This window comes from Parambassis ranga, chromosome 14 (genome assembly GCF_900634625.1).
Source record: "Parambassis ranga chromosome 14, fParRan2.1, whole genome shotgun sequence".
Lineage (NCBI taxonomy): Eukaryota > Metazoa > Chordata > Actinopteri > Ambassidae > Parambassis > Parambassis ranga.
The window spans coordinates 12,377,438-12,402,567 of NC_041034.1; the positions used below are offsets into that span (position 1 = coordinate 12,377,438).

At 39.1% G+C, this 25,130-nt stretch overlaps 1 protein-coding gene across 2 annotated transcripts in view; it reads left to right on the top strand.

Moving 5' to 3' along the window:
• dlg4a (discs, large homolog 4a (Drosophila)) overlaps nt 1–25,130 on the top strand; it is a 53,844-nt gene that overhangs the window by 19,651 nt on the left and 9,063 nt on the right. For both annotated transcript variants that reach the window (XM_028420871.1, XM_028420870.1), the window contains exons 2-8: nt 8,388–8,549; nt 14,715–14,771; nt 21,894–21,947; nt 22,576–22,626; nt 22,806–22,930; nt 23,987–24,156; nt 24,329–24,465. In XM_028420871.1, coding sequence (XP_028276672.1) covers nt 8,388–8,549; nt 14,715–14,771; nt 21,894–21,947; nt 22,576–22,626; nt 22,806–22,930; nt 23,987–24,156; nt 24,329–24,465 — 756 coding nt within the window. The remainder of the gene's footprint in view (nt 1–8,387; nt 8,550–14,714; nt 14,772–21,893; nt 21,948–22,575; nt 22,627–22,805; nt 22,931–23,986; nt 24,157–24,328; nt 24,466–25,130) is intronic.

Below are 25,130 nucleotides of genomic sequence, written 5' to 3' on the forward strand. Positions count from 1 at the left end.
AGAGCCACTTAAATATCATTTATCATCAGACAAACTGCAACAAAGGCAGTTTGTCTGATGATAAATGGCTTAATCACAGCTTGGAATGGTAAATGAGCAGTGCTCTTGTAGTCTTGTGTATGCACAAATCAAAGTGAGCAGTTGTTGTTAGCTGCTTATCAGCAACAAGCAAGCTATTGGTGTGGTTTTTTTTCTGTCATGTGATGTGATGTAAAGAGAGAACATGGTCAGTCAGTCATTCTCCTTTTGGCCATCATCCCCCAGATTTTCCTCCTTCCCTCCCAGCTTCAGGTGTTTCCAGTATGGCTGCCAGATCAGAGTTTCCCTCCACATGGCACTATAGTCTGTTAGCCTAATGAAGCCAAACCTGAGTACACTGCTCTGCTCTCTGGCCAGAAATTGTCCATACACTTGCCAACATGATGTGTACAAGTGTACAGAGCTCTGGATAATTTGTTTGTGAATACAGTTCTGACACTTTGTGTTCTGTTTTGTTGCTGTAATCTATATTTGATGAAATGGTTATTTTTGTCATACTTTATTAACTGTGATGATGTTACCGTTTTGTCTACTGGGATGCATTTCTATATTTGAAACACACTGCTGGTAAAATGACAGTGGGTGTTTGCTTTCTGTGTATGTGAAAGTGTGGTCCTGCTGTGCTCAGTGTTGCCTTTTACTAGCACAGATATTCCCATGTGTCCCCTCATGCATCACTTCCTCCTGGCTCATGTCTTTCTTCATATCTCCATCTGAGATGGCATGCCTTCCTTGTGGAAAACATAAACTCTCCTCCCATAGATTCAAGTTGCCTCTGCAGTCATTATGGCCGACCAGTGAAATGTAACCCCACAGCAAACATTTACTCTGTAATACGAACAGATTTCAATGGGGATTAAGAGCTCTATAAAAGTGAATTGTGCTTGGTTTGCAGCAATGCTGGTTTCAATGGATCTGGCTGAGAATGAGCACTGTTCTTTGTATTATTAGCAAATATTTGTTTGAATGTCTGATTGTGTTCACATTACTGGTCTATATACATGCAGGTTCAGGAGCTCTCCAATACATAGTGTTCTTCTGACTGTAGTCACATGGAAGGTTGGCATTTAATGTTTTGGGGAAAATAATAACAGTGATGATACTTTTAAGGTGATAGAGATGACCAGTGTTTACATATGTGCCTTCATGCTGAAGTGCAAATAAGTAGCTCCTGGCTGAAGCTCTATTGTTATAATGCAAAAAAGTGGTTTTGGTGCAAAAGCCATAAGTCATGTCTTCTGAGTGTGTCAGGAGCCAAACTACATACTGTAAACTGTTTTTTGGATTGTCTTTCAGTTACCATATCCTCTCCTTTCTCCTCTGTCCCTGTTTGGTTGTTAGATGCTTTTGTTCTTGTTCCTCTTCCCTAATTTCTTCCAGGACTGTGTGCACTAAACTTAGTGTGTTTCAGTAGCTGCCAGGTGACTGTCATTTCCCAAGGTTACCGTCTAAGGTTTTTGATTTGCATAACCTTTGTTCTTAGACAAAGCCCAGCAGAAATCCACTAAGTCATTTTAAATTTAGGATCTTAATTAAAACGGTCTTGATGTGGTAGTAAGCATTCAGCATTGTGTTAATGTGCTCTTTTATGCTTAATGCTCATTGATGGCCTCTTAACATTTAATCAAGACAGCCAGCATCGCCGAAGTTTGTCTATAAGCTCTAATTCAGTAGAGCACTTATACTAAGGGCCATGCAATGTAAACTAGTCAAGGGACAGTTTACATTGCATTGCAGAGTTTTAATGGAAGCAAAGTATTTATGTAATAAATGATTTACGACTTAGAGATCGGTGTGCCTTCATCTCAATATCAAGATCGATAATCACCTTACCCTGAGAATCAATCCTCAGATGTCTTTACTGGAAAATGGACAGGAAAACAACCGGCTGCCAATCTTTACCAGCAAACCAATCAAATGATGAAGAGTAATGATGTAGAAAATATCAGAAGGTGATGTCAAAGGAGCTGCTGCAAGGTTTTCATTCTGAGGGAACTGGTTTTACAGCTTTGTAAACACATCTCTTGATATGGATTTGACCTATTTAATGCTGCTATTTGTCTCGTCTACTCTTTTTAAGCACAGCAACTCTTGGCACTGACAGTAAGCTTGAAAAGTGTAGCAATAATGACATAAAGTAGCTGACATTTACTAACACTGTTCAGCTCTCAGATTGAACCATTCAGGATTGCCTGTACCTTGCTAACTTACTCTTCTCTGCTTATCTGCTATCAAGTGCTGCACCTGCTCTTATGTAAGCAGCGGTAGGAGTTGTAGAGGGAAGTAGCACAGGCAAAGTGGCACTGTACAGAAATGGTCCCTACTGTATTTATCTATTAAGGCCAGGCATAAAAAAACAGGCTTAATCTCATCCATGGCAAGTAGCTCATACAAGTAAACGGTGGGGATGGCAGTGTAGGACATGTGAGTTTTCTGCAGGAGACTTGATTGGTTTCCATTCAAACTTGCCAACACGATTCTTTGCAAATGTCAAAGCCACCAGAATTAAATCTCCATATTACTCACAACAAATGGTGGTAGACCACCTGAATAACCAATAGAAGCCTCTGTCACTGCCATTGTTCGGCAGTAGTAGATTAAGAGTTAATGTCACAGCTAGTTTGAATTGAATTTGTTCTTGTCAGCCACTGAACAGGCTAAAACATACTCACTAAGCATCTGGCACACAGATATGCATCATCAACTTTTACGATTAAGTTCATTCTGAGCTTCAGTGCAGTGAAAAAGAATTGGTGACTTGGCCTCCAGGACATGAGCATTCATGGAAAGAAGAACACATTAAATAAGCTCTAAGACAACCTTTCTGTCCAAAAAGCAAAATGAAACCATAACTCCTTAGGCAACATCAACACAGAGATATTCATTAGGAATTCTTAAACAAAGAAATCAGGCGCTTGTGTAAGCTTGTGTATAGAGTCAGGTCTTGAAATACGGAGATGGTTGCATTTACCATCTGTGTAAATTTCTCAGTGATCCTTGATATAAACTGCTGATTTTCCTTTTTATTGCATGGCTGGTCAATAAGAAATACACGTGCTCTTTAGTGGTGCTGTTCACTTATATTACTTATGATTACTCTCCATCTGAAAGGCAATATGATAAAAGAAAATCCCCACCGCTGCTGTTATAGCTTGTTCGCTTTAATGAAAACAATTAGCCTTGCAGCGCTGTGTGGTAAAATGGCCTCCCCTTGCATGATTGCCTTTGTGGAATAAGCAGAGGGCTGCTGAGGGGGTTAACTCTACAATCCCCCACTACAAGTGCAACATACATAAAAATGTATGTACTCAGCATAAAAATGTTGTGTGCATACCCCTCCTTCCTCCTTCTATAGAGGGGGGAAGAGGGGGATTAAGTGATCACAACTACTGATCTTTGCCTGAGTGTGCATCAGACCTGCAAATTACAAAAACAATGGAGCATTTGATTTAATTATTGGTATGAAATGTAGGTTCATGATGGACAAAGGTACTTGTGTTGTACATGTTAATTTGTAATAGTTCACCATTAATATATAATATTACAGTACATTTAAGGAATGGTATAACAAATTAATGACAAATTAAATAGTGATAAAGTCAAATTCAGTCCATAGCTACAGTCACACAAACTATTCCTCTCATTGGTAACAAATATCTAACACACCCTTTTAATCATGGCAGTGTACTTAAGCTGTCAGTACTCTGCTCAATCTAGTTCTGCATGTCTGCACATAACAGTCACCCAAAAATTAGTCTGGCGTGTCAGGCTTCCTCACATAAGATGAAGCTGCTGAACTGCAGCTCTGCAGCCTAAACTAATTCTGTACATATCCTATATTTACTTACTGATTTATTTTACATGAGTTGGCTGACTCTTGCCAACTCATAAAGGTATTACTTCTCTCAGAAAATAAGCATGAAGTTCCTGTGAAAACAGGCTCCAGACAGACAAGACCGAGACGTCAATCCTCAGCAGAAGAGCTAGAGCCAAGCACCCACTATGGTACCATTTACTGTGTCTATAGCTCTAATCTGATTATTACATTTGAGGATGATGCATCTGTGTGGGTCTTATCGATGATGAATCATCCCACAGAAAGGAGATTCAGAATCTCATTAAGATTAGATGAACATAAATTAACAAGCGGATATTTAAATATGAAATGTAAGGAAATATACCTCTGAATGTGTATCTGTGGGGAGTAAGAGAAAAACTAGTTTTCCTTATTTATTTTTTATGATGTCTTATGTTTTCGCTGTGGTGAACAAGCCTTCTGGTAGTGCAAAAAAAAAGCCTGTCTGTCCGTTGGGAATCAAATTCAAAACGTTCTGCTGAAAAGTATCTGTACATGTTTAATGTAAATAGCTCTGCTGGGCAGAATGGGCACATAAATCATCTCCCTATGGGACGATATACATGCAGTCAAGGTGCTGCTCATTATGAAACACCTTCTCTCCACAGCCCAGGAGTCTGTTTTGCATTCATTAACCACTCACACAATATCATGCGCTAAGCTTGGTGCAGTCCTGGAGTCAGATTTATAATAATTAATTCATTAAATAACTATCAATAATATATAATAATAAATATGCAGTTGCACTCTTTCCACTTTGTTGCATTTGGATTTTGGTAAATGCTGTTAGAAAATCTTTTTGTGAGAAGGTTCATGGTTAATTTCTAGCATTTCTAGAGATTAGAGTGACTACACTCTAAAGCAAACATACATTAGGGACAAATCTAGAGCGTCTCCATGAAGTGATAAGAAGCTCTTCTTTGTTGTAGCCCCAATTGTGATTTTTGCCTGGATGGATTATCATATTACAACCCTGTCTGGTGCCACTTTAAGCATACTGCCCTATGGAAAATGTAAAAGTCTGTTGTTATTGTTGAAGGATACATAACAAGTGTTGTACTGAACCACCTTAGAGAATACCCTGAAGTTATCATTGGCAGTGGATGAGAACATTTCCTGTCTTCCTGAGTTTTACATATACATGAAAAAGCTGTTGTACTGGTAGGTGTTGGCTGGCATCAGCAATTGTGATAATGCAAATGAGATGAAAGCTGTGTTTGAGGTTTGGCTCTTGTGAAGACACTTGTGAGTGAAAATCAACTAAGAAGGCAAAAATGCCTGAATTGTAGAGAAAAAAAAATAGAAAACTAGGATGACCAAACACTGTTATTTTTCAGTGCTTTATCTAAGTTATGATGCCATGCAGCAAGTGTGTCATATTTCTCACGTCGTTACTCTTATTTTATAGACTTAGAATTACTCAGATTAGGTGTTGCAGGTTTATAGGCCCCTGTGGGTTGGTGTGAGTGTTTACTCACAAACACAGCAGGTGTTCTGCCTTACTTACAGTACAGTATATGAGGGAGGTATAGAATTCATCATTTATGTGGCTTTGCTGAGGACAGAACTAAAGCTAAAACCTGCATGTTCAAAGTTTTATTATACCAAAAATATGTCTCAATAAATCTTATGTTCTGTCCACTGATTGCAGCAAAGTACTGAAATGAGTCCTGTCATTAAAAAGTAATGCATCTAGTTAAAAAGTAGCCTGTGTAAAAGAGCAGCCAGATTTATAAGGAAATTTATATTTATGACAGTTAATCACTGTTTGTATGTTTGGATAATTACTCAAATAAACCGTTTGGTTTTGGAGAATGTATCATTAGCAGCTTAGCGGCTCTGTGTTAAATCTATACTTGATCGCTGTTTGTGAAACTGGTACAAATTCAGTCTAATTCAAACACTTATGTGGATTTATTTCACCGAGAAGTACTGTGCTGCATACAGTTAAATTCCAGCATACAGTTCCTTTCTCCTGTGAGGCATCACACAGACTTTGCACCCAGTGCAGGATACCTCATAGAGTTCATCATAGCAGCATTACACTCATAGCACCTGAAGTTTCCCATAGTTAGTTCATTAAATGCATTTCCCGTTTGTGTTCATGGATATTATGTGCCTGAGAATGGAGGTTAGCTTTCATTCCATTATCTAATGCACAGTAATTTACAAAGTGAGATGTTGCTAGCATTTGACATATGCTCTGCATTAACTTAACTCATTTAACCATAAAAGAAAGGGCTTATTCAGCCACACGGTGCACAGTTCCTATTACAGTGCAGGATGGGCAACAACTGCTACTGCAAAATGAGGAGCCTCTCCTTATAATGACCTTTACAAGAGAGTAACTCCTTAAAGATGCAGAGGAGTCCTTGCACACATAATTCTGCTCAAAGAGTTAGAGGTAGTTATTGCAAGCGTTTATAAACCCGTGTTATATTTTGCATGTGTGCATTCTACTTTTTGTTGATGACAGTGCATATTTTGGCTTACAAAGAGAAGAATAAATAAAAAGGCTACTAAACGCTATAATACCCAGAACCCTTATTGTGCTAGACCTTTATATAAAATGCTGCTGAGTTTTCTTTATATACAACACAGAGATCATTATATTACATAAGTGTATTTTCACTTTCCATAACTACCTAACTGAGACAAATGAAAATAATAATGGTAAGAATTTGTTGGGTACAATTAATCCTTCAAATTAAATAACAGAGCAATATTAAACAGCACCAAAAAAAAATGTATAGACAAAATATAAATGGCAGTAGGTTCAGTAAGAACCATGTTAATTACATATCCTGCCCTCACTGGAATAAAGGCAGCCTCAGCTGAATTGCATTTTTAATTGTGTTATATATAATTAATATTCCAGTACATTTCTGTCTTTACAACACCAGTTCCAAAACCAGCACTTATATTGCCCCATACCAAGCACCAGTCCGAAACCGAGTAACAAATTCACTCGGTTCACCCTCACCAGACGGACACTTTGTAACACATCTTTGAATTGAATGTCACATCCCCCACCAGTGGGACAGAAGGCAACATGACAGCATGAATGTTGGTCATGCAGGAAAGGGGGAGGCAGGAAAAGAGCTTAGGGCTACTTTGGGCAGTGTTTCAAGTAATTTACTAATCTTTCCAGGATGTACCTTAATGTTTACTGCTGTTTAATGTATGTATTATTTTAGAACAAATAAAATGAGAATTCTAAATTCAGTAAATACTTTTGTATTACATAGGTAGATGTTGGTGTACAGTGTTTACATACAGCAATGTTGGACTTAGAAGTGTGTTAATACAGCAAAATCAGTTGTTTACTGCTTATTAACCTGTAATTGTGGAGAGGTGTTTTCAACAGCTATTCATTTCCCCTCTGGTCCACCCCCACACTGCTATGTTCTCTTTCTCTTTATTGATGGACTCACTTTTTTTCCATTTTTACCCATCCCCCTCACTTTCTCCTTTATCTTCATCTCTGTTTCACTCTCTCTCTTTCTTGCTGTCTCAGTGTAATGTGATCCAGGACTGATGCTGGCAGCCCCAACTGTGGCACTGCAATCTCTGCTCTGCTCTGGTTGCTAGGCAGCCTGTCTGAGACAGAGCTCAGTGATGCACCTCCCTTTTCCTGTCTGCCTCCAAAAAACATTAAAAGACCAAGAGAGAGAGAGAGAGGGGAGGGTGACAGGGTTAGCCATCAGGCCACCAGCCAAAATTCAGATGATCCATCAAAATGTGCACGTTTTTAGAATGAAGCTGGTTCACATCTGCAGTGCAGCACAGTAGTGCACTGTGAGCCTGGAGGGGTTTTGGGTTGGGTACAGATTTGTAGAAAACACAGGCGTCTAACCAACAGGACAGTGTGGCAGATCTCTACTGTGATGCTGCCCACCATCTCGTGTGTTTGTGATGGAAAATGCTGTGTGCAGATTTTGTGTCATCACGCCTAGAATGAAACCTACCATGTGTGGTAAAACAGTAGGCTGCTGACAGGTTGCCAAGGTGTGGGATATCAGTAGGGGAGTAAGGCTACTAGGAAGAAGCTGCATGATCTGCTACTTTAGAGCCGCTATGAGTCATGGCTCTGGTTGCTCCATGTGGTTGTGGAGGACGTTGGACTTTGCTCAACAGACAATGGCAGCATTTTGAGGTCTCTGTTTCAATGATGTCTTCAGTTTGCACTTGTAGGCGTCACACATGTTATGTGATATACAAGATTTGCATATAGATTGTCCACATTTGGCTAAAGATGCTTCACTGATGGAAATACTACTACGGACCTTTGGTGAATGCAGTGTGTCATTTATACCATAATGTCTAAAGGAAGACCGACACCAGTGGTTTAATGAAACAGAGAATTAAATCAGTTTGTGATTTAAATGCTATTAACCTCTGTTACCTTTTAAAAAAATACACTGACCCATATACATGAGAACATTTAAGACTATTTGTCTAAGTGTCTATTTTGATGTTTGTGTCTTTGCAGAAATACAGGTACCAGGATGAGGAGACGCCCCCCTTGGAGCACAGTCCAGCACATCTGGCTCCAGGGAAAAGTGCAGAGATGCTTCATATGAGTGACAAGAACCTTGCTGCCATGGAGGCCATACATGGCTACACACCACACACACACATCTCTCCTGTCAAGGTAGGACACACCACTCAGTTATGTACATTGCTGATCAATACGTAACATGATTACAACAGCACAATGCACTCAGCTGTCAACACTTGGGAGCAAGGCTGTTACTGTGCTAGAACAAGCACAGATATCCGTGAGACAATATAGCACATTGTCATTTCTCAGCCAGTAGATTACATTTATATTTTTACTGCTGTACTGAATCTTCAGTGGGACATCAGTGAGATCATTTGGCTGTCAAATAAACTGCAATAGGCATCTTGTGAGCACTTTGTGGAGTCTGTAAGTAGATATTTTAACTGGAAAACAAAACAATAATTACCCACTTCTAATTATCCACTTAAAAAGTGGATAAATGTGTTATTGTGTAACATACATGGATTGTACACTATTCAGCCAAATTCTGATTCATTATAGTCACGGTGATGTGGTTTGCTTAATTCTAATTTCTTTCTTTCAGTGTATATATTATATCTTTTAGTTTCATTTTGCTTACACACAACACATTATCTATTGTAGGTATGTGCCTAAGATAATGTGTTTGAAATCATTATTCCTTAACACAAGTACTTTTAGTATCAGAATGATGGGATGTATTAAGTGTATTTAAGTGTCAGAACAGCTCCATGTGAAAATGACCTGGGCAACCTGATATCAGTGTAAGTCGACACAGGATGCATTCAGGGTAAATCAGTTATAATCTGAAGTCTAATAGCAGTAATAGCAGCAGTAATGGCTGCAATTAACTCACTAATATCCCATTCTATGATAAATGATCCCAACTAATAACCTGATTAGCTCATGTAGTTGTAGGTACAGAAGACAGGTGTCATAACTTTGTCTTAAACTATATGCTTATGATTTTTAATGTAAGTCAATGAGATGGATCGTTTTCAATTTACTGAGAGAAAAAAATGTGACACTGAAAAGATACAGTTACAGTAGAAGTAGAAACAGTAGTCCTCATCTTTGTGAACACCAGTGCCTGATGCCATCACATCTCCCAGCACACTGGACTGCTTCCTAGCACAGACACATGTCTTACAAATGCATAATTTAATATCTATAAGAGCTCCATGACAAAGAAGAGAGACATTGACACAGGCAGCAAAGAACTACACAACTGAAAGATACAGCTGACATCAGTAGGAACATGAGCACTTTGCCTGGAGTGCATTAACAAATACCCACTGTAGCTACAAATGTAAAGGTGTAAGCTGTATTGGCCACTTAATAATGATCCATCTCATATGCCCACACATGTTATTTAACAGCTATTAAGTCCTCCTGTATTTGTTTGTTTAGAGGGGAGTTTTTATCTCCCACATGGGAGTGTAATGAAACGTACATTTAAAATATGTCTGCAAAGAGTAGATGCTGAGTTGTTGAGCTCTGCAGCTGCTGTTTAAAATATACAGTCGCCTGTTCAGCATGAACTGTGGTGGCCATGGAGATTTCTCCTTGAGGGTGCTTAGAGGGTGCTCGTGAAAGGAACACTGTCAAAATGAAAACCTGAGCAGTGGCACCACTAGTGAGTCAGTTCCAGTCATCATATAGGACACACAAAATGATTCATTACATGGTACAGTGCACCCCACTAGAGACAGATTTCAAATGAGCATTAAATATCAAATGTCTAACACAGCGTTTTGGAAAGCTTGGCTAAAGCAGTTGTGTCTTGTTTTGTCAAGTACAACTGTCAATCTGGAATCTATTGCAGCAACTGGAGGACAACAGAAAGGTGGCATTCAAATGTGTGCACAGTTTAAAATATCTACAGTGGGGAAAAAAAGTATTTAGTCAGCCACCAATTGTGCAAGTTCTCCCACTTAAAAAGATGAGAGAGGCCTGTAATTTTCATCATATGTATACCTGAACTATGAGAGACAAAATAAGAAAAGAAAATGTAGAAAATCACATTGTAGGATTTTTAATGAATTAATTGGTAAATTCCTCAGTAAAAGAAGTATTTGGTCACCTACAAACAAGCAATATTTCTGGCTCTCACAGACCTGTAACTTTTTCTTTAAGAGGCTCCTCTGTCCTCCACTCGTTACCTGTATTAATGGCATCTGTTTGGAGTCATTATCAGTATAAAAGACACCTGTCCACAACCTCAAACAGTCACACTCCAAACTCCACTATGGCCAAGACCAAAGAGCTGTCAAAGGACACCAGAAACAAAATTGTAGACCTGCACCAGGCTGGGAAGACTGAATCTGCAATAGGTAAGCAGCTTGGTGTGAAGAAATCAACTGTGGGAGCAATTATTAGAAAATGGAAGACATACAAGACCACTGATAATCTCCCTCGATCTGGGGCTCCACGCAAGATCTCACCCCGTGGGGTCAAAATGATCACCAGAACTGTGAGCAAAAATCCCAGAACCACACGGGGGGACCTAGTGAATGACCTCCGGAGAGCTGGGACCAAAGTAACAAAAGCTACCATCATTAACACACTGCGCCGCCAGGGACTCAAATCCTGCAGTGCCAGACGTGTCCCCCTGCTTAAACCAGTACATATCCAGGCCCGTTTGAAGTTTGCTAGAGAGCATTTGGATGAACCAGAAGAGGATTGGGAGAATGTCATATGGTCAGATGAAACCAAAATAGAACTTTTTGGTAAAAACTCAACTTGTCGTGTTTGGAGGAGAAAGAATGCTGAGTTGCATCCGAAGAACACCATACCTACTGTGAAGCATGGGGGTGGAAACATCATGCTTTGGGGCTGTTTTTCTGCAAAGGGACCTGGACGACTGATCCGTGTAAATGAAAGAATGAATGGGGCCATGTATCGTGAGATTTTGAGTGAAAACCTCCTTCCATCAGCAAGGGCATTGAAGATGAAACGTGGCTGGGTCTTTCAACATGACAATGATCCCAAACACACCGCCCGGGCAACAAAGGAGTGGCTTCGTAAGAAGCATTTCAAGGTCCTGGAGTGGCCTAGCCAGTCTCCAGATCTCAACCCCATAGAAAATCTTTGGAGGGAGTTGAAAGTCCGTGTTACCCAGCGTCAGCCCCAAAACATTACTGCTCTAGAGGAGATCTGCATGGAGGAATGGGCCAAAATACCAGCAAAAGTGTGTGAAAACCTTGTGAAGACTTACAGAAAATGTTTGACCTCTGTCATTGCCAACAAAGGGTATATAACAAAGTATTGAGATGACATTTTGTTATTGACCAAATACTTATTTTCCACCATAATTTGCAAATAAATTCTTTAAAAATCCTACAATGTGATTTTCTGGATTTTTGTTTCTCATTTTGTCTCTCATAGTTGAGGTATACCTGTGATGAAAATTACAGGGCTCTCTCATCTTTTTAAATAGGAGAACTTGCTCAATTGGTGGCTGACTAAATACTTTTTTTCCCCACTGTAATTGTCTGCTTTAAACCTTTCTTTTTGGTTTCATCAATCCTCTGTGTCCCACTGAAATGTATGATCTAGAACATACCAAGGGATCAGTAATTATACACAATGGGTGTTCTATTAATAATGGCGACTGGGAGAGAGACTTTCTCTAAAATCTGCCATTATGAGGTTATCTAAAGAGAAAATATAAAATGTGATTTGTGCCCTTCAGTGTTGAGGTACATTACATGACTCATTCTGACAGTTGCCAGAAGGTTTTGGTATTTGTAAGTATATCTGTGGACATCATACTGGAGATAAAATATTATGTTGTGTATTTGTGTACATACAGTCTGTACATACTCTAAATCCCACACCCAAACTGTCATCAGCATGGTTAAAACACTTCCTTTGGCATCTAAAGTAGAAGGTTTGTCAATATACACAGGATGTAAATTTCACACACACAATCACAGCCACACTGACTGCACAGTAAGTGTTTTAATTCCTCATTATTTTGATTTCTCAAGCATTTCAGTAAATTCGGTGGACAAAGGAAATTCTTGCTGTAGGCCATTTATATATATATTTTTATATAAGAATTATTGTAGTAGTGGGCAGTAGGCCTAGCTTATTTCTTATTTCTTTATCCAGACATCAGTACTGGCCACCATATTTAACACTATACATGCTTGATAATTTAAGATTTTTCTGCATATCACCCCTCAGATGTAGGTAAAAGTTCACCAGTTTTACAAACCTAAATCATAAAATAAAGAATAGGCTTACAACCAAGATGAATATCCCACATCCCACGGAGGCTTTGGAGACTTTCCACATTTTCACAAATACGTGTGCGTGACAAAGAAATCTACGTTATGAACCACCATAGGTATTTTTTGTGTGGTGCTGAGGACAAATAAAACTGAATTATAGCAGCAATAATATTATTAAGACACCTACACTGCAGCAACATTCGGAGTTCAGTATATTTTTCCTATCACATAAAAAGGAGCATGTTGATGTTGTTCACAATGTTTTGGGAACCAGGATCGGCCCTATTTCTATTTATGGAAACTGCTATTATTTATGAAGTTTTGTGTTTATCTTCGGGGAGAGCTCCATGCACTATGAAGTACAAAGGTCTGGACTCACTCACTGTAGTTCAAAGTGAATTTTTTTGCATTATATTATGGGAGAGGTATGCGTCCTTGAATAGATACGGAAAAAAAATACAAAAAAATAATAGGTTGATGAATGTCTATGGGTAAACATTGATGTTGTCTGTCCCACACAGGCTCATGTCAGTGAACATGATCATACTGTGTTCTGCTTTATTCTGCTATGTCATGATTATTATCAAGATTATTTATTCAGATGAACACAGTTAATGAAGATAATGAGGCTGTTTCTTTTCTGTTACTGATTATAATTTTTATAAAGTGTTGTTGACAGTGAATTTCATAATGATAATGACAATGGTGATGATGATGATGATGATAATGATGAAGATAATGACAGTTTTGTCTGGTTTATCAACACTTCCTGTTACTCTGCCCATTTGCTGCTTCCCAACAGTGTCACAATGACCTCAGGTTGGCTGTCACCTCACTGGATACCTGGAAATGCCTCAATCCCATTCCCAAAGTTTTAGTTGTATGCTACCCTATCCCTTTTGCATGCTACACGCTTCCACCCCCCACCCTACTCCCTATTTGTGACAGGGTGCTGGCAGAAGAAAGTTGACTTGTAAGCACAAGTTTCTAAGTTTGAAACTCAAGAAAACTCCAAAAAAAGTCTTTATAGTGATCAAATAAAATAACAAGACACGCAAGTCCAAAATGTTTCCAATGGAGCCATTAACAGTAGGTCGTGAAGAAGAGAGGTGCATAGATATGATGTCTGTAAGTCATGATCAGTATGAATCCACCTCTCAGGTAGAGCCAATACAGCTGCTATAACCCCCATGACTTGCTTTAATGACTTGCAATGTTGTGACATAAACTTCACCAGCAGGAGGAAAAGTATCTCCTTACATGTGGGAATGCTGCACTGCTGCTGTTTGTAAAATTCATAGGCACAGGGTGTATTGTTTAGAGCAGCAGCTGGAGCTGTGCAGAGTGATGCATGAGATGCTTATAATAATTGTACATTGTGTATTTTCTCTTCTGTTACTGGATATGATTGAAACCATTCCCAAAGTTACCATTCACTTAAAATGGTCATTATCGGTTGATATTACTTCAGTAGCTGTAGTCATTTGAATTACTTAGTAAGTTAAGGAAACAATCATTGTATTAAAACACATTCTCAAGAAAATAAATATATAACTCATGGTAAGACCTTCTGGCACAATATCTAAAAAAATGTGGTATAAGCCACATTGATGGCTATAGTTTATAAGAGTTGGTTCAAAATGTCAACAAAAGGAATCCAGGCTATATGATTAGTATAATCCCTTCTGGAACAGTTTGAATATCTTCAAAGCCATGAGCTATGATGAATATTTTGCAGGATTCACTGAACATACAGTCTTGTGTGTTGCCTTTTAAACAGATTTCACACTACACTGCACCCTATCTGAATGTTACACTGCTGCAAGCCATCAACGGCATGTGTATCATGTATTAATCACTAAGGTATAATTACAGCGGGTTGTTGAATTTATATTCAAAGCAATGTTAATATATAGCAGCATAAATAGTCAAATCTGAAGACTACCGGGAAAAACAAAAACGTCAGCACCCACTGTTATTCCCCTGTCACCGTCCTCATGCCCTGCACATTTACCCTCTCCCTTCTGTTGTTTTGCAGCCTGTGTTGATGTCTACGGGACACACTCCAATGTACACCTCCGCTGTTTCCACACTGGTAAGAGCAGAGCGCTCCGTCACCGCTGTTCCGTCAAGTTACTAGTATCATCATCAGTTGTCATCATCGGTGTGATTTTTATCCTCCCTGCTCCTGTCTTTGTTGGATTTGGTGTCCCCCCAACGTCTGGCTGTCTGATTACAGAGAGACAGCTGCCCATTCACCGCCATTTTATCTGTACAGCCAGAGTATGAGGTCATCTGTTTCCTGATCATATCAGTGGTTTCATACTCATTGTCATTCAAATCTCCTTTGTCTAACGGATTTGTTCCGCTTGTACTCAATGACTATTTTTGGGGCCTGAAATCACATTACGGGATCTGGAAAAGTTTTTTAAATGTTGAAATTCAATCACACTGTAATGTTTAATTCTTCAGCAAACACACACAGCTGTTTGTAGAAAAGTACATCACTCAAGAATCAGGCTTGATTTTCTCACCTGAAATATATGTAAATTAGCAGAAAGGTATACAGGAAGCTCTGAGACGGCAGTAAAGATTAAACGAATCTTAGGCTGTATTACTGTTCAACCGTCAGTGCGTTGAGGTGTCATGTAGCATGGGGGTGTGATAGATAGATGTAATCTTTTTGCAAGACAGACTGAAACCTGTAGGTGTCAGTGTTAGACTGTACAGAGTGACTTTCATAACCTTGAAAAGCAGAATATTTTTACTGCCAGAGAGGCTGCCATAAATTGCTCCTGCAACAATAGTTATCCATTACTTAAGAAAAATATGGTAAGCACATATGATAACTAGAGAATGTGAACACACAAAAAAGAAGTCAAAAGTAGTGGACTAGAAAAGTTAGCTTTTGATCTTTTCATGTCTGTGGCACAAGTAGTTGCTCCAAGTAACTATAGATCATTTCTGGTGCATGCCCTTACTTTGAACACGGTCCACATCTAATCATGCATGCTTATAATTAAACAGTTTGACATATGGGACATTCTACACCCTTCAGCATAAAGCCATCAGTAAGAAAAATGCATGTGTATATATTCACTCATACATATACAGACATTCTGCCTTCTGCAGATGCATGCATTCAATTTTCTACACCGCTTAGGTAAAGTGTGCTCTGTCTTTAAGATGCATTGCAGGAATACCTTTGTGCGTTGATGCCATTGCAGCCAGAGCAGTGCCCGTGTGGTTGTCATTGATGTGTAAGGTGATGTCGTCAGTCTGTCTCTTTATTGCTTTAATGGTGTGGGGTTTGCCAGTACCACTCCAGGCCCCATTGATTTATGGGTAGGATTGTCTCTGGAAGCACTGCAATGGTTTGGCAAGTAAGAGGAGGTCTTTGGGTTATGTACATGATTTAGCAAAGAGGTGCTTAAGCTTAAATGACATCCATTTCGTTTCAAATGTATTGTGTAATGTAATTGGAAATCTTTTTTTTCCATACTGCACAGAACTTTTGATATTGATCTGTGGTCATGCTGATGAATCTTCTCGCCTCCTACTCAATACAATTCTTTAAGTCTGCACAATTACATAAATCGATGTGGCATTCAGTGCTGGTTGCTGTGATCTGACTCCAGTCCAACAGTAAACACAGGATTTTATCTGGTACAATTTACAAAATAACAGAGAGTTCTGTACTAGAACAAATATACTATTTGCTGTCTTATTCCACAATATTAGGAAAGTGGCTGTTAATAGGTTGCTTTGAACAACTAAGGCTGTGCTAATGAGCAGGAGCACAAAGTCCTAGAGCTTTGGTTTTGCAGGGTATTACCCTCTCTTCCAGTGACTCCAATGGGAATCTAATTATTGAGTCCAGCCTGGCCTCACTGAGTGTGTGAAAATGTAAAAGTTTCTAAAATGCCATAATTATTCTAAAACCATTATAAACTGCATTACATTTACTTCCAAGCTCACTACCCTAAGGACACGGCTGTGCTTTCAGTCTCACAAATGTTCAGCCCACTTATATCTGACTTTTAGTCCAAATATTCAAATCTGTAAACAGCATATTTAATTTACATATTCTGAATCTGACCCAGTAAACCAACACTAATAGTGCACAAAGGCCAAGGGTCCAGTAGTTTTACCTTATATACTGCACCAGTGTGAGGTAATCAGAAGACAAATATTCCCAAGTTTTAGTAACAGGGAAATATATATTCTTATAAGGCATGTTAACTGGCCAGAATATTTCATGTATAATTGGTAGTCAAACTGTAAGCTACATTATCATGACAGATTGGAGTTCTTGGGCTCAAAACAATCCACAGCATTTATCACTGCCATATGTCAGCTGATGAGCCAAAAGGAGTACCAGCCGGCACAAAGTACTTGAAAACTCCCACCCACCAGTTTATGCTATACTCTGTCTCTTCTGATGAAAACGAATACATATCAGTTTCGCTCCTTTCTAACCACAGTTGTGTTCCCATACCATACCATATGATATTTTTCACACAAACCCTCTTCAGACAACACAGCCAACCCCCTTTGAGATGTGAATGACACTTAGCATAAAACCTGTCGCCCTTAATGTAAGGATTCAATTACTGTTTTCTGTAGTGTTTCGCCCAAGGGCTCTCCATTATACCCTCCCCTCTCTGTACTGCACTCTTGTCTGGCCAGTATCTAGTTTCCGTCTTCACTTTCTCCGTCCTCCTTACTTTTCTTTAATAAATGTTTAAATATGTCCCTGCAGCTTCGGTGTAATTACTGTGAAGCCGCAGCTCAGGTCCTTTGGGAAGGAGAGGGGAGAGGGAAAAAAATATGCATGCAGAGGAGAGAGCTGTTCGTGCTGAATGGCAGAGTACAGAATAGAGAGGCCCTTGCAATTGGAAGAGTGAGAAAATTAGATGGATAGGTGAATGGAGTGATTTTATTTAACAGAATGAGAGCATCACATGACGGCTTGTCCTTCAGCATGTCCTTATGCAAGTCTGTTCAGTTCAGTGTGCATGCTCATCAGTGTATGTGTTTGTGTGTATGGGCAATTACATTTTATTCCATTCCTGTCATTTAATCTGTCTTTCAGCAAGAGAGTCTGAACGAGCTGTCAAAAAAGCTTGGTACTTGTGTGTGCTTTTACAGTATAAGGCCATTGCCGATTTATTAATGGTAAAGAAAATAAATGGTGAACTGGATTTCTTTTTTTTTTTAAGATATTCTGCTCTCACCTTTATTGTCTTTTAAGAGTTTTGCCACCAATGGTGCGGAATTAATTGACAGCAGAATGGTGGTAAGGCTTGAAAAGAACACTAGTGTCAGGCCTGAAAATTATATATAAAAACAACCACATTAGTAGGTGCTTTACAAAAATTAAAATTTTAATGAAAGAATTTCACTGCTATCGATAAAGTTTTGCATTGCAAAAAATAATGCTTTTAGTACGCAGTGGCCTCTTAGTTTCAAGTGCTCCCTTGGACAAGTCAAGCTAGTTTAAACTGCTTGTCGTTCTATGTTCAGTCAAAGTATAATTCCTCCCCATCTCACATCACCAGCATCAACATTATACAGAGAGACAGCTGAGTAATTGCCATCAAACTTTTCCTGCTCGCTCCGCTTTCCCTTAGCATCAGAGATGGGAGGAGTACAGTACAGTAGCAGCAGAAAATATGAACTGCATTCTCACTGAGTACAGACCAGGAGCAGAGAGGCATCGCTATCACAGTCCACTGCCACACAGGACGGAGAAGGGAAGGATTTGTTTGCAAATGCTTTTTTATTCTGGATGTCTGTTTGCTGAGGACAGAACGAGTAGGTCTCAGACACAATTTACTGCCAAGCGTAATTTTAGTATCTCTAACCTCGAAAGATGACACTGGGCTTCCTCAAGTGAAGCCTCCAGCACCGACTCAGCAAGAAGACGACGCTAATTGGGCTGTATTCCTTCTGCGATCCTGGACTGAAATCTGTTCCAAGGTGTATCTTAGATCTAAAGCATGCTATATTTGGTAGAATGATTTACTTACATTGTGAGATTGTAAGTGTAGTACAGAGCTCAAAGGGAATGTGCTAAGTTGAATATCTTTTAATTAAGACAATCTGGACATGTTGTGGTTTCTGACCAGGGCATGGCCAAGATCTAATGGCTCACTTTGCAATAACACTTTTGAGGTACTTAATGTTGTTTCTGAACTCAGGTGCTTCTAGTGTAGACTTGTTTTTCAGCACACTTCACTTTCAGTGGATGTGTATCATTTTTGAAGTTGGGAAAGGTTTGCTTTCCATTGTAAACAATATACATTTTAGAATAGGGTCAATATGTTCATGTCTGTGTGGTACGCCAAAAAGATGGGCAGCCGATTTCTCAACAATGTCCGGAAAGCCAAGAAACATCGACACCATAAAATGGTGAGCATGTTTTAAACATGTTTACTCTGTTGTCTTTACTGCAGTGCATTTTGAAGAAAACACAAAAGGGTAAAATGGATTATGCTGTTTTAATGGCTTTGTTTGTACACAAGCTTGGATCAAGGTTGTGGCTGAACTTAGACCCACAATAGATTTTAATCATGGTGAGCCTGAGTAATCAAATCTGGTAATACTAATCAAACCCTACATGTATATGTGGGCCAGCTGGTTTTATTTATTTTTTAAAACTGTGAAACCAACTCTGTATTCCTATCACACACACAAGAACACTCTACCTAGAGCAGAGTGCCCTCTTTTTCTTTATAAATATATACTATAGCATTATATAGTTTGACATTGCGTATTTTGGCAGAGGTCATTAGTCGACTTATTGATTGGATAGCTTTAACGTGTTAAAGGCTTCCCAGTAGCTGCAAGGTGTGCAGGCCACGCACCATTAATGCTTCCCTAATGCAACCTTTGGTTTGCTTCCAGTGCTAGCTCACATGTGACATTGTCAAAAAAAAAAAAAACAAGTGAGCGCGTGCATAGAATAGCAGAAAGATGTACATGTCTGGAAGTGCATGTGCCAAGAGATGTAAATTTATTACATTTACATTTACAGCACACACCTACAGCCTTAACATAACAAGCATCTAGTAGTGTAGTAGCACAACCTGCCAACAACTCTTTTATTCAAATCTCAACAAGGCAAAAAAAAACACTGTAGTGTATTTAAGCAAATTTGTATTAATTTAATTAGAAAAAGGTTAAACTATTGTGTCACACTAAACTAAATGTATCTGTTTGTCTTAATATGCATATGATATTGGCTGACTAAATATAAATCCATTAGGGTGTATATCTGGATTGATGGTGGTGGTGGTGTGTATTGAAAGACACCAGAGGACAGGTTGGCTGAATAGGTGGTGCTAAAATATGGGTAGACAAGAGCAGCCAAACACTGTAAATCCTAACATCCCTGATGTTGAAAGACTTGACAGAGCAGAGAGAAAGAGGGAGAGAGGGCTCTGTCAAAAATCCCTGCAGGGAAACTGCCTGCACTAGGCTTAGATTTCTGCTGGCTATACTCATTATTTCTCTCTCTAGATAAGGGTGAATTTGACGTAATGCTCAGCAGCATCGCCAGTTGGACACTGTGCCTGAGTGTAAAGCTTTGCCATGTAGCTGTCATAACTCAACATTTAAAGTGCTCTGGTATCTGGTATTTTGTGGAGAACTGGGGAGAGTTTTATGTCTTTACCTTACATGGATGAGTGTTTTTGCATTATAATGGTAGATACAATTATTTAACACAGACGATTTATAAAAAAAAAGGGTCTTGAAGGATAAAATGGTGGCAGAGAGGCTTTTACTGTGCTTTTTGGCATGCTATAACATCACAATTTCAGATGTAATTAGTAACAGCATTTAGCTGGGCTGCACCTTTGATGATGTCCACCATGACGGACAGCTGGAGTCAGCTCATAAATGGATAAAAGCTCAAAATGTACTAAAGCATGTTATATGTGTATCAAAACAAATTCTGTTCTAAAATATAAATAAATGCACAACAATCAGTCTTAAACTCACTGTGTGGGGATGTGAAATTGTCAAAATCTGAGAAGATGTGGTTGGGTTGTGCAGTTGTTTGTGTGTGTCAGAGCTGTCAGGTCTGTGAAGGTCAGCAGGCTGATTTTATGCTGCTGTTTGCTGTCCTGTAAGCACTTTAGACGCACAGTGTCTCTCCCATGCTAATGAGAGTGGTGAAGAACAGTAACCAAAACAAATACAGGAGTTTCTTGAGGGAGTCAACAGTGTTCTCCTACTGTATATGCAGCATATTTATATATTTTAACTTCTGATACCATCATGATGACAGTAGGAAGCTGAGTAATGGGTCAACAATCAAGCAAGCTGGCATTATACTGATTGAGGATAACTGGGCTAACTGCTGTCTATCACTACTCTGTATCTGAATCGCTGTGTGTGTTGGGCATAGACTGTATATAACTATTGGTGCAGCATCCATGACGTCACCCATAGGTTTCTGAAGAGGCTCTAATTGTTGCCATGCTGAAAGCATTGTTGTCCACCAAAACCTTCTAATACAGGCACATAGGTGGAGTAGGAGTGGAGCTGAGGTGGTGGGCAGTCAGTGAAGCAGACAGCTGGCTCCATGAGTCAGCATCCACCTGTCAATTACATTGCTCACCCACCCATAATTATGCAAATATTGCAGTCATCTTACACACAACACGGGAAAACTACCATTAGAGACCAAACATGGGAGTCAATGGGGTTTGACTCACTTTTGGATTCAGCCCTAGAGTCCGCAGAAGGAGCTGCAATTTTTGACACTTCCACATTCATTTCTGAGCGCCCAAGGTTGCCACTTGGTGCTGGGGAGAAGTGCTCTCACTGCTGCTACATATGAATCACTGTGAGGTTTGTTTAGAACCTACCAGTAGGCAGAAGGTGAATGTCCATGTCCATGGTCATTTACAGCACCAGTAACACAAGCTGTCCAATTTAAGCAGTCACTCAAGAAAACTAAAGCAACAACCAAGAACTCAGATTTCTGTTCTAATAACAATTGGCTATGGAGCGGTGCCCACTATCTTTTAGCAGAGTGACAACCATAGCAGAGTGAGAACAGTATCATAGCTAAGAGCTAAAATGGCCATCAGTCTTTCCTGTGACTGCAGGTTTCAGGGGTACACTGAAAGCTCATTCAGGAGCTGCCTAATATTTGAGTTTAAATAATAATTTCATAATAATGTGTCTTCTCTTTCTCCTCCAGGGAAATACTCCTCCAGTGGTGGTGAACACTGACACACTTGATGGCTCCCCATATGTAAGGATTATGTTTAATCTTCCCTTTACTGTATTGTTACATTAGGTTCACTCAAATGGCTAATTTACTGCCTTCATATTCAGCCTACATTATCAGTTCAAATCCATTTCTCTTTCAGCACCCAGGTTTGTCTTTGCTCATTGTTTTAATCTGACCGGTAACAATTGAGTAATTAATTTTAGTCATTTTTTAAAATTTAAATTAGGTTTCTCTGTTTTGATGTGCATTTGACAGAACTGAAATATTTCATTTGATTCCTTAATGATGCCATTTCTGAAATGAAAGCAGTGAATACATTATCATGAGCTGTGTGGGATTAGAGAATGAGCCGTCGCAGAGAAAAGCCTGCTATCACAGAGCAGTATTTTTGAACCAGTACAGCACTAAGAAAAGTTGTTTTCTAGGTCAGACACCAAAACAGTGAAGTCTGAAGTTCCTTAAATTCCCTCTTCCTGTGAGACTTTCTAATTGCAGGGTTAAAGCTGAGTTGTTCTTCCAGGAGGATTAGACTAATGGAACAACACTTCCATAAACTGCACTGATTCACACATAGTGACTTTCACATTCTCAGCTTAAAGAACAAATATTACATTAAAAAACTAATGACTAAACTTACATTTCTTTACAGGTAAATGGGACAGAAGGAGAAATTGAGTATGAAGAAATCACATTGGAGAGAGTGAGTCTCAATCTAAGCTTTTAATAGTGTGCTGTTTAATGTGAAGTTCTACCATAATTATTATTGATCAACATGGAAACACAATACATTCAACTATGCACAATTATTGTCACCAGTCCCTAAAGATGCCAGTGATGTAATAATAAAACTAAGTGTTTTGTTTATATGTGCTTCTGCAGGGTAATTCAGGCCTGGGCTTCAGCATCGCTGGAGGAACAGACAACCCTCATGTGGGTGACGACCCCAGCATCTTCATTACCAAAATCATACCTGGAGGAGCAGCAGCTCAGGATGGACGGCTGAGGTAAGATCACACATGCACTATAAACAGAACACATTTTCTTGCACCCAGAAATATTAAATCCAAAAACATCATGAATTAGAACTTTGTTCTTTAAAAGCGCAAAACACTGTCACACAACATTGCTCAGCATCAGCATCTACTGTTTCATCTAAAATGATCCAAATAACTACAAACTACAACTGTGCATTTTTTTAGAGATAATAAAAAGGCTTTTAAGACTATTTAAGCACATAATATTGTAGAAACATTTAAAAATAAATTGTGTAATTCACAAGAGCATATTAATGCAATGGTTTTTACTTTACAAGAGAATGTAGGGCAGAGTTTGCCTTAAAAAAGTACTTTATGAGCAGTTTTGTTGATTATGCCGCAATAAACGAAACACATACAGAGGCATCCTCCTCTTTACAGTTGACCTATTAATGTCCATCTGGAACAAATTAAAGCAGACGTGGAGAAAACACTACACACAATATTTTAAGGATTCTTTTTACTCTAGGCAACATATCTCAAAAACCTTCGGAAAAATTATTGGAATGGGGTTTTAAAATGGAATACACTTAAAACCTACAGAAATATATTGTAAAATACATATTTTTGTGTATAGAGACAGTATAATACTGCCTCTCAAATAACTCAGGTGGGGTATTTATTTGTGTATGTAAACACTGTCCAGCAGCCATGAAGTATTGTGCCTTAGCAGAAAAAAAAAATGTGTCTCATATTTCATCGCTGAAAATCACCTTCTCTCCTGCACACAAGCTGTCACTTTCACTTCGCACATCAAGTTCTCACACGAACAGTTAAAATAAAGCGGCTATACTGCAGCTTGATGTATAACTACCTAACCTTGTTAATCTTAGATAGTAAGCACACAGGGGAAAAGCCAGATTTCTGTGGTGAAACTTGAGTACCAGCACAGCTATTGTCAGAGATCCACTGTTCTGAACCTCCTCTAGTGAAGGATTTCATTTGATTTCTTCACCAAAACAAAAACTCGTGCTGTATTTTCCCCCTCCCACCTACAGTCTCTCTCACTCTCTTTTCATTTCTTAGTGTGAACGACTGCATCCTATTTGTGAATGATGTTGATGTGAGGGAAGTGACACACAGCCAAGCTGTGGAGGCTCTTAAGGAGGCAGGTGCTATCGTCCGCCTCTATGTTCTCCGCAGAAAACCAGCAGCAGAGAAAGTCACCGAAATCAAACTAATCAAAGGACCTAAAGGTATGTGGCGTGTGGAGGTGTGTACTGTTGTACAACATCACCGCTCTTATGTAGTCTTACAGATGCTTTATACCCTGTTAAGCTGTGCCCCTGGATTTAGTAAATCTGCTCTGTGTTAACGTGCACCTCCTTTGCTCACTCCCTGCTCCTCTCTATCTCTTCCTTTTCTCAGGATTAGGCTTCAGCATTGCTGGAGGGGTAGGAAACCAGCACATACCCGGAGATAATAGCATCTATGTCACCAAGATCATTGAAGGAGGGGCAGCTCATAAAGATGGGCGTTTGCAGATTGGAGACAAAATCTTAGCGGTCAGACACTCATAGTTATTACCTACAAACATGCAGAGACACACGCCCACACTCATGCATGTCACTGATGACCTCTCACATTTAAAACACACAGACGCATATTCACATATATGCATGCTAACATATTGTGTTCTTTAGTGGCACTGATGCAAGAGCCAAGAGATTTTACAAAAGCAATTTTCTATCCATTCAATTTCTTTCATTAATATGTTAATAGATATGTGGGATGGAACAACAGTCATATTGTCACACTGATTTACAAGCACCATTACTGCCACCTGCTGGGGAACACAGAGCTCAGCATCAGCAACTTCAAAATGGTGCTTGGGTTCCACTAAATGGTGTCTAAACGCTTTATGGAATTATAGCAAGATATTTTTGATCTGATTGAATCTTTTAAAAATACATGACCCATATTGTGTAACAATTAGCAACTACATGGCCACAACATCAACAGTAGCTTGCTATAAGCTAACTATATTTCATTTCAGCTCTCCATCTCCCTTTGTTTCTTGTCTGTAAGCTTAATACACAATGGCAAAAATTATAATTTTACATTTACTTCCACTCATCTTCACAGGGACCCCACCAACTAAATATTGGATCTACCTTCGCAATATACTCAAATTAGCTTAGCCTAGCAATTCATTATGTGATTACAATTA